The following is a 10,841-nucleotide window of genomic DNA, read 5'->3' as shown; positions in this document are numbered from 1 at the left end:
ATAAAATAAATTACAATAATAAATTATTTATTTTATTACTCTCTGGTACAAATTGGTGCTTCGATAACACAATTTTTCGTACTCCAAAAATAGAAATTTATTAGGTTTCCCGTGGCATAGCTATATTGATAAAAATTAATGATTTTCTTTTCCCAATTCTTGTTAAAGGTCAGCTTAATATTAAGCATTTTTTACATCCTTAGAATTCCTGGCTACAAAGTGATTCCATGTAAGTGTGCAGTCGATTCAAACTATAATTTTTGCTCAAGTTAGCCATACAAGATACTGTCAGCTGTTCTTAAACGCAAGCTTTCGAAGTTAGGTAGTGAATTCTTGTAGAAATTATGAAACGGGATTAATATATTCAGTCTGATAGGAAAGTTTCAGCGCTTTAAACACCCCGAAATACCTTGAATGAATAATGCTAACAATAAAGATTGAAAAATTAGCAATACTTAAAATAAGAAGACTTCCCCTTTCATGCCACACACACACACACACACATACCCCTTCACACGGGAGGGCATATAGAGGTATGTGTTGGCACACACACAAAGTCCAATGTTTTTGCATTTCAGTTTCAGCGTGCTGCTGAGAATAAAGCCAGATTTCTGTTTATATATTTGCAAATATTGCTTCAACTTAGTGGTCACATTAAAGGGTATGCTCTACTACACACAAACTAGAAGATACGAAACCTCTGTACTCGATACTATTTAATATCACTCCAACCAAAAAACCAGAATATGTACCCGATATTAGTTACTGTCACTCCAACCATGTTACAAGGTACCAAATTGTACAACTGGTTTGTACAATTGTAGATTTGGCATTGTAAAACCTCAATGTGTTGTTTTATCTCGAGATAGAATCTTAAGTTTCCGCACTAATGAATACACCACAACAATTTCTTTGTTGCGTGCGCACACACACACATTGAATTATGTATTCCGCATTACATTTCATTCCACGCAGATTAGGATAAAAGGCACTTCACGTATTGTTACTGGAAAGACAATAATTGTATAATTAATATATGGTCGATACAGTAGATGTTAACTGAAAGGTGCGATATGCAATACTGTAATGATCAACTGTCTTTTGTTTCGGACAGTATGCTAATAATTGTGATAATAATAGTCGTAGTAGGTGGATCTATCCTAGATATTCAACGAACATGATGATATTAGGTCACGTGTAGGCCATTCACTTTCTGCACAATAATAATATTATTATTTTATCAGTTTTATTGTAGTTGATTTCCAATACATGCGCTAGATTTCTCACACGTCCATGACATATGTTAATGAGACGGGAACTTGCTCCGCAGAGGGATGTGCAATGGTATGTTCTGCGATCTGCACATGCACATTGAAGCTGTGTGACGTCAGCCATTAGTTTTGCGCCAGAGGTGCACATAAAGGACAGGCTAGAAATGTTCCAAAACTAAGCTAGCTTCAACTTATGTTAAATTGTTCTTGAAAACCCTTATCCCCTATTGGTATTCGTGCACTAAGGCCGTGTCCGAATCGGCAGCAGATGTCGCATAGAGCACCGTTCCATCCGGTGAATCAGCCAACCTCCGTTGTCCGAATTGGCAGCATAGGTGGAGTTCGAGGGGAGAGGTGGAAGGCGTGACAACTCACTGCAGCCTTTTCCTGGGCAGCCATATTGAAACTTACACAGCAGAGGCAACGTTTACTGAATTGACGATGTAAAACATTGTATGTAAAAAAAAATTAAAAGAAGAAATCACATGCCACATTTTTAATATGATTAGTATATAGGTGGAAATCATTGTGATGTTTGGTTGGAGTCTGCCTTCTGCTTCCGTGCTGTGCGCCTGCGCCCCAGCGTGCTGTGGGTTGCGTTCGAGCTGACACCTGGCGGGAAAAGTGTCAACTGTACTGTAAGGGGACATGTAGATTCGGACGACTTCAACGGCACACGAAAGGAACGGGACTGGAGATGACGGGACGGAGCGCTTGCCAATTCGGACACGGCTTAAGATACAATCAGTGTACTTAGGGCATTCACTGTCACAGCTTAGTGACAACGTCTCTCTTTCTTCCTTTGCTCTTTCTACCATTTCCCATAACCTCTGCCTCCGCCCCCCTTGCCACATCCTCCAGAGGCCTCAACTGGAGTTCCCTATCCTCAGTCAACTGAAGCAACCCAACGTTACGGAACCCTACGCTCTCGGGCGACGAGAAGAAAGGGCCGTTGTAGAATCCGGTGACGCTGTGTCTCTTGAGGCTGTTCTGTTGCCTCCTCGCCGCTCGGCAAGAACCGAGGATGCTGCTCCTCCTCGTCGAGGCATCCTTGTTCTGTCTCTGCTCCGATGCTGGAGTCGAGGGAGTAGAGTCTTCGGTTTCTGGAAGGGTCTCCAGGGCGGAACATGGCTTGTACGAGGCTGCACTACCTATGGAGTCCTTTCTGCCTCCGGAACTGTTGACGCCGCTGCTTCTGCGACGCCTGGTCAGTCGACGAGCCTTGGAGATCTTCTGGATGGCGTCCAGCACTTGCTGTCGTTCGTCTTCTGGAAGAAGAGCGGACACCTCCTGGAGGATCTGGAAGAAAGAGAAGAAATTACTTGTTTTGTACGCGTTGATCCTACAACTCCCATTTATCCTGTAGTGTTCTTGCGACAATTGCAGTTATACAAGGTGTACTAAATAAAAACCTAACCCGAATGTATGCTGATTTGATTTGTGATAATAATTCGAAGTTTATCATTATTTTTTTTTGGATGGTAGTAGCACGGTAGGGAATATTGTTAATGCTTAGACTGTACGTCACTCGATGAATAGGATAGTGAACAAAGGACGGTGGCCACCACGATCCCCTGATCTGTCAGTGTGTCTTATTGTGGGGAGCACTTAAAAGCCAAGTGTATTCCAATAACCCTCGAACCATTGACGAACTTAGGGTTAACATCACATAAGCAATTGGAAACATAGCACAGCATCATCTGCAGAACACATTCCAAAATATGCTTGAAAGAACGGACCTGTGTCTGCAGAGAGACCACTTCCAACATCTCCTGTAGTGGCATATGTAGATGTACACTGCAATGCATTATGGTACATTTCCTTACATGTTGTGGGCCTCCCCGATGGCGCAGTAGCGGCCTTGTAATCAAAGGCTCCCGTGTTTGATGCCCGGTGGAGGCACATAGTGGTTCAGATCCCACGTCAAACTGTAGGTCCAGTCCCAATTAGCCTTACTGCGCATAAAATGGACTTAGAACACCAACTCAATCAATCAAACAAAACCTTACATGTTGCATTTGTCTGTACTTCACAGAAAAACGTATAACACAATGTTGTAATTGCCTTCGATCTAGGCATACTTTTATTTGGGACACCCTGTACAATGTGCGTGTATCTAGAAATGTATCTAGACCCAGCTTTAGCATTTACGCCAGTCAACAAGGAATGCTGTGAGGGTCTAATCAGGAAAACAAATAGGGAGGGATAGTAGAAACAAATTTTATTATGTTGCTAAGAGTTCCCATAATTTCATATTGACCCTAAATAACAAAAATCAAATCAAATATTTTAAGATAGACCCGAAATGAAGAATGCTGTCATGCAATTGGCATAAAATCCCCTTTGACCAAAATGTAAATGAAGGCACAAGGTGGGAAATGCAGGAACACCTACCGAGAATTTTTCCAGAGAAATAAGCGCCTGGACGAGATTCCCAAGGCCCCTCTGCTGCCCGTAGCGCCGCCTGGCGTCCAGCACCAAGGTCAAAGGACTGCCGTCTCTCAAGCGTGAGTGAGGGGGCTGCGCGTAGCTTGGTCGACGAAGTGTCGCAGGGGCTCTCTGCAACCGTAGCGTTAAATCTTCTGCATGGATGATAATAATAAATGGTGTCAAAATCTACGTATGTATAGTAATACAGTGAAACCTCGATTTTAAGTTCTTCAGGGTGGACGAAGGTGAAGACACTTAAAATACAGTAAAATGTAAATTCCAGGAACATTTTATAACATTTTGTTTCATTGAGGCTTTTGAAAACTAATGTGTGATGCGGGAAATGTAAAATACGGAAACGTAAAATCGAGGTTTCACTGTAATGAAAATAACAGCATACTGGATTCATTCGTATCAAATATCCTATTCTAGGCAACACCAATATTTATATATTGTATAACGTTAAAATATATAAGTAATATATAGTAAACAGCTTTATTCATGACCACCCTGTAGGTCCCGGGTTCGATACCCGGTGGAGGTACATGGCACAGTCGTTCGGATCCCACTTTAAACTGTAGGTCCAGTCCCGAGTAGCCTTAATGTGCATAAAGTGTACTTTAAAAAACTCAAATCAAATCAAATGACCACCCTGTAATGGAAGTGAATGACAATTTTCTGTTGTTTTAAAGCACATGCAAAATATTTATTAATATATTTTAACATTTAGATAATAAAAATAATTAAATTATACGGTTGTGCAAAGAATGTATACACTCTCTAGAAATTTCATATTGGTAGATTTTTTGATCATATATGACAAATGTAAACAAAATATGATTATTGGTATGTATCTATTAAGAATTCAGGCAGCACTAACTGATAAGTGTGTTTTCGGAATACTAAAATAATGTTCGAAATCAGTAAGTGCAACTTAGTTTTGATAAACACGATATTGCATGTGGTTGTGTTGTAATGTTATGGAATGTCCTCAAGTTTGTGTTTGCATTTCATTTTAGATTGGAAACTGACTGAAAAATTACACCAGATGCCAACTAATATAATAATTAAAAGGCTTCATGCGAAGTCTACAGCACCACGATGTCGGAACATGGACAAGCTCAATTTCAAAAGATAATCTACTATAATTCGTAGTTCCAAACACGAATTGTTCACGAAGTGTCGCTGGTCTTCATCTCGCAACCTCAATTCTCATATAATTCCAAAGTTCTTTTGCACCATTACAAATCATTCAACATCTCTCTGTTTCACAGATCACCCAGCCAATACAGTAATATTGCCAACTAAATCGTCTAAATTCGACTAAAACCGACACGTTTTAGAAGGCTGTTTTGTAAAAATTTATCAAGCCACTTTACAGCATGCGATTTTCATTATGTTGTTGTTTTCTCTTGTACAGATTGGTTAATGCTAATATATAATATTTAATAATGTTATTATTAAGCCTTGTATCCATGTTTAATAAAACACTGAAATGCTGACCAAGGCAAAATATATTGTAAAATTATACACTATAAAAGTAACATTTCTACCCTCTAACAGGGTCTTCTTCAGACAAAGATTCACAATAAATTCTCAAATTCACATTAAATTCTCAATAAATAAATAAATAAATAAAGATTCAATAAATTAATTGTGAACCTTTGTCTGAAGAAGACCCTTTTTGAGGGTAGAAACGTTACTTTTATAGTGTATAATTTTTGGTCAGCATTTTAGTGCTTGGCTAATGCTATATTTGCAATCCCTTGTTAAATAAATAAATTATATATTTCTACACAATGCCCTACTTTCATTTCTAGAATCTTTGGCTTCTTTCTATGTAAATTATTTTACAATGCTACATTTACAAATGAATGGGATCATGAGGTCTCAATTGCTTGATTATTTGAGTGAGGCCTGTTACACGCCAACCGTATTGCAATTAGTGTTCTGCGGGTACTGAATATTTAGGGGGGAATATTTCACTACTTCAACAGCGTTGTTAATCAAGGGCTGCCGTTCGATTCTCGATTAAGAGTCTGCCGATGCAGTTCATCTCACACGCAATTTCCCCCCTATATGATCATGTTAGATAGATGGGGAGCCATAAATCCAAACAAGGGTTGTCACCACATCAAAAGACCCTTCTGCACGAAACAATGGAAAGTCATCAAAGTCTATGACACGTTTATTGCCCGATGGAACTGGATTTGACACCAAGGATCGTCGGCCTCGATCGTGTGGATGCCATTTTATTCTCCAAACATTTTTTTCCGCATTTAATTCTCCAGTGCCATCGCACCGTATTTTTCTAATGTACCAGAAAAATCCCAGTGTAATTAGGCACTTTTCAAGTTTCCAGACCGACCAATAGAATTATTTCAAATTTGCAACTTCTTATACAAAGTGCAAGGAAGAAGGGTATTAAACAGTATTAAAAATGGAAGTATCTAGTCAATAATTCTAAGGTCTTTGGGAAAAAGCACATAAGTCACAAACTTAGATTATCTGTTTCTTTCATCTAAGTCACACTGAAACAATGACAGGAAATATTACAAGAATAACTATATATTGGCCATCTTAAAGGATTCTTGTTGGGAAACCTGATGATAAGAGACCTGTAAGAATGCCAAGACGAAGAAGGAGAGATAACGATGAGATGAACCTAAAGGAAATCGGTAAGGATGGAAAAGAGTGGATAGGTTTTGCCCACGATAGGGACAGATGGAAGGCTTGTGCTGCTGCATTCATAAACCTTCGGGTTTAAGAAGGCTAGAGAGTTAGTAAGCATTTGTAAAGATTCTAAACAGTGATGATCCAACATGTATATGATGTCTAAAATGTTTGCTATTAAAGAATAAACATAAAAGAAACGTCTGTTGTAAAATTGAATTTTTGACCGAAGTGCTTTTCCAGAAGAACCTACAATTGAACTAGCAGACAAAATACCAAATTCCATTAGTGATAAGTAGATCCATGTATTTGTGGGTGTGTGATGGTGGGGGATGGTCCTTGAAAGTATGTGTGTGTATAGTTTCATCTTATGTCAAATATTTTTTAATTGTTTTGTAGCAGTTGTAGAAAATTGCAAATTTAGTTACAAAACTCCGGAATGATTTGTTCTTTCATTGAAAATATACTCATAGTGAAGTATACAACATACTTCAGATTGATGCAACAAACCCAGAAGTGTTTCTTTCGGACGAATGTTGAGCTTCACAAAGTAGAATCTTTTAGTTTTCAAAACTGCCAAGATTTTGTGTGGGGGGAGGGGAGGGGGGTGAATAGGTAACCCTACAGTGATGAACAAAAACGTGCATAGAACTTAGACAAGCGTAAGCGAATATGGTTACATTCTGGTCATTACTACAAATTGTCCTTCTTTTTTTCTGCCTATTGATGCTTTTTAAGCATTTGAGGCCACTGAATAATATAGTACGTATTATCACTGTACAAAGGGCACTTCACTACAAATAAAGAAAAACAGAACCTTAAATTTTATAAACTTAACACTGTACGTACGAGAAGATGACACGAGAGTGACGTTAGCTCTCAAAAGCTCGGAAACAGTTGCAGAATTGACCTGGTGAACAGGTCGAGAGAATTTATTCATCATTTGTCGCCAGGAAAGTTTCAAGACTTACTATCGAAAAAATTTAGTGTAATATTTGAACCCTTTATGTTTCAAATTGTAACATTCTCACTTTTTAAAAAAATCCAAAAATGAGATTTTTATGTCAGAGATCACACAGATTAATCTGTATGACTAAAAGTCATGTTAAAGTTGTATTAAAGATAATAACATAATAGAATAAGCATGAGTACACTAACTGTATGAAATATAAAAAGAAAACAATAAAATAACCCAGTTCTGTTTAATAGTCAGTTATGCGAAGAATCGAAAAGTGCTCTCTTTTCAGGAATATAATAATAATAATAATAATAATAATAATAATAATAATAATAATAATAATAATAATTCGGAACAAAATTGGTTTCTTTTAAGTAGTGGTATTTGACCTATTATAAACTCAAGAAAGTATGAACCCCCCTCAGGCAGATTTGCTTACACTTAAAACTAGCTCAACATGAGCATATGAGCTTTTTGCTCAAGTGTGGAACCCCGTCTAATCCAAGATTTTTGTAAAAATGCCCTCGGGAATTTCTCAGAAAGTATGAACCCCCTCAGATTGATTTGTCTATACTTACAAAAGGCACTTCTGTGAGATTGTTGTCCATAAACTTGTCAAAAATATGCCCCTCTTGATATTTTTTTAGCCATACTTAAAACTAGGCCAAGCTGCTTATAAGAGCCACCTACACACACACCTATACATATTTACTTCTGGTTTAAGTTCAATTGGATACCAGCTTCAATTTGTTTATTAAAAAAAATGCAATATGCAGAGACCCTCTAGAATTGCTCCGTGACTCTCTCATTTCTTACATCATAAATATATGATTTTTCACCTATGAGAATAACACTACATATGGTGTCATCAGGTAATGCCTCATGGAATTCACAGATAATTTTAATGTTTGTCCTGTCATTCACCACAACTTGTTTTCTTTTTGAGGTGTTGATTACAAACATAGGTCTCTGTGCTTTGAATTCATCTGGTGTGTAATACATGTCAGTATTGCCAGTAGTGACCCTTTTGAATGCCGTAAATGCCTCATATAATTTGAGGAAATCATTCTTGGACATGTCTAAATTATAATTTTCTCTAGGGAATACCTCATTTCTGCCATTTTTAAGATATATGTTCTTGATGTTGCAGTTATCAAATCTACTTGAATTTTTTTCCTGATTATTGTGTCTCCCAGTCTGAAACAGTACCACCACAAAATCAGGCATGTCATATTGAATACTGGAGAATGAATTTGTAGCATCAAACTCATAATAAGAACCAGCGGCGGGCTTCTGTACGCATTGATATGTATAAAATTGCAAAAGAACCTGTGGATTTTTTATTATATCTGCTTTGTATTTAAGAGCATAACTGGCTTCATATTCAACAACCGGGATTCTTAACTCCATAGTCTGAATAATGCACTTGCCCTCATCAGGTAGGGTATTGGGCAGAGCTTCTCCTGTAGGGTTTATTGCACTGTACCTCATCAAAGCATTATTATCATTTGCAGCTCTTCTAAATGTAATTCTTAACCCACCCTTCCACATAATTTCTTTGTAATCCGAGAAGAATCCTGGCAATAGGCGCATCGGGAACAGCACAGTGTGGTTCTTAGATAATATCTTATCACCAGCCTCAAATCCACCGATTTTGTAGTATGAAGCCTCGGTTTTGGATAATTTTAATGTGGCCAAAGCTGTGGAGGTAATGCCGGGATAATCCACTCTGTTTATAACAACACCATGCTTTCTGATCTCAATTTCAGAGAATAGATGCGGCACAAAATTGTCCACCAATCTTATATTTGAATTTGCCGGATAATCTGTTCCATCGAGCTTTACAACATCAAATTTGATGTATAAATCTGCTCTGTGAGGGTGTATAAATCCATCCCCTACATCAAGATCAACTTCAATTTCTGTGTTGGGTTGATTTAAATTTGCAAATGTCCTCCTGTTTGGGGAGAATGATTGTAGCTCATAACTCTCAATATTTTCCATTGTATGTATTTTTATTTAAATATTAATCTCTATGATTGCAGTTGTTGTGGCTCCAGCAAAATCAACTAATTCTTCTTTTTCATTAGTGACCATCAATTCAATATAATCTATTCTATTATGGCACACAGGAAAATATAATGTTGGGGATGGATTGTAGATGATGGGCTCCATGAATTCGGAATTAGGTTTGAATGTTGCAATAATGCCAGTTTGTTTGTGAGTGCCTATGCCATTTGATTTGGTGATCATACCCTCGGCCACATTACAGTGAATATTCAGAGTCTCTATGGCTAAGAATTTAGGTATATTCATAGCAGTGTGTTTGATTGCTGGTTCAAGTTTTGTGTTGTTCTCAAAGCCTAACAGGGGTGTAAGGGGTGACCTTCCACGTAGGCGCCCAAAAGTCAACCTCACTTCCACGTAGTGCACCCTGGACTAAAGACTAACGAGGCTCTGGCGACTGGCACTATGGCCAGTATAATTTTGTGTGTGTTGTCCTGTTTGTTGTCCTTGTGTGTGCTGAGTGCCCGTTTACGGCCTCAGCTTTTAACAGAAGTCAGAACATTTTAACATTTTTAGTTATGCAACGCTAGAGTTGTTATTTGTAATGATAAGGGGCTGGTCCCCGTATAATGTGACGGGAGCAAAATAGCCTAAGTGCTGACGCTCCCAAAATTTTAAATTCAAATTCAAATTCAAATTCAAAGCCTAACAGCTCTCCTATAGTACCCAGATCCACTGTTTCTGTAGCAGATACAATCTCTACTCTGTGAGTGACAGAATTTTGAGTTAATACTATACCTCTGGGTAATTGAGCATTTAGAGTGGACAGATTATACTGCCCTGGAGTGATGACAATTTTTTGATCCCCTACTGCAATTTTATTGTTGTGGTGAGTAATATTAGGGATCAAGTACATGCCATAAAATGCTCTGAGAGCTATTGTTTTGGGATACACTATGTCATCATGTAATTTGAGTTTCAATATTGAATTTTGCCTGGTGAGATGGAATACCCCCATGATGTTTCAGATACCACAAGGCTTTTTGAAAATCTTCAATTGATGGTTTATTTATTTGAGACATATATCTCAGAACAGATAAACACAAATGTCCGCAATTAACATCTTTGAAGTTTTGAATACGGGCATTATTGTAATAAAGATTAGCTGATTTTAGATATTTTACTAAATTTTCAGGTGGAACACCTCCAAATGAATCAAACACAAATGCCTCATTTTTTAAATATTTAAGATAACAAATCCAGTGAGTGCCCTGATTTTTGTACTTATCCAAATTAACAATGCCACACTCTTTGTTGAGTGGTTGTTCCGGTAAAGAATCAGACATGTACACACCCCTAAAATGTTTGATGCCCAGTGGCTTGATTAAAGCTTCAATATCTTGGTTTGTAAGCGGCTCTTGTTTTTTTTAAACTTATTCATGGCTCTCTTAACACCTTTGCCTTGTTTCTCAATGGCCAGGTTATGGCGCCTCTGCTCATCT

At 37.8% G+C, this 10,841-nt stretch overlaps 1 protein-coding gene across 2 annotated transcripts in view; it reads right to left on the bottom strand.

Moving 5' to 3' along the window:
• Nucleotides 1-511: 511 nt before the first annotated feature.
• LOC145986392 (uncharacterized) overlaps nt 512-10,841 on the bottom strand; it is a 130,405-nt gene continuing 120,075 nt past the window's right edge. For both annotated transcript variants that reach the window (XM_083120345.1, XM_083120347.1), the window contains exons 9-10: nt 3,666-3,853; nt 512-2,570 (exon numbers count right to left, since the gene is read on the bottom strand). In XM_083120345.1, the coding sequence (XP_082976471.1) occupies nt 2,040-2,570; nt 3,666-3,853 (719 nt within the window). In that variant the 3' untranslated portion in view covers nt 512-2,039. The remainder of the gene's footprint in view (nt 2,571-3,665; nt 3,854-10,841) is intronic.

Source organism: Lepisma saccharinum, chromosome 4, assembly GCF_977018435.1.
Source record: "Lepisma saccharinum chromosome 4, izLepSacc3.1, whole genome shotgun sequence".
Taxonomy (NCBI): Eukaryota; Metazoa; Arthropoda; class Insecta; order Zygentoma; family Lepismatidae; genus Lepisma; species Lepisma saccharinum.
This window is presented reverse-complemented; position numbering and strand designations above follow the sequence as displayed.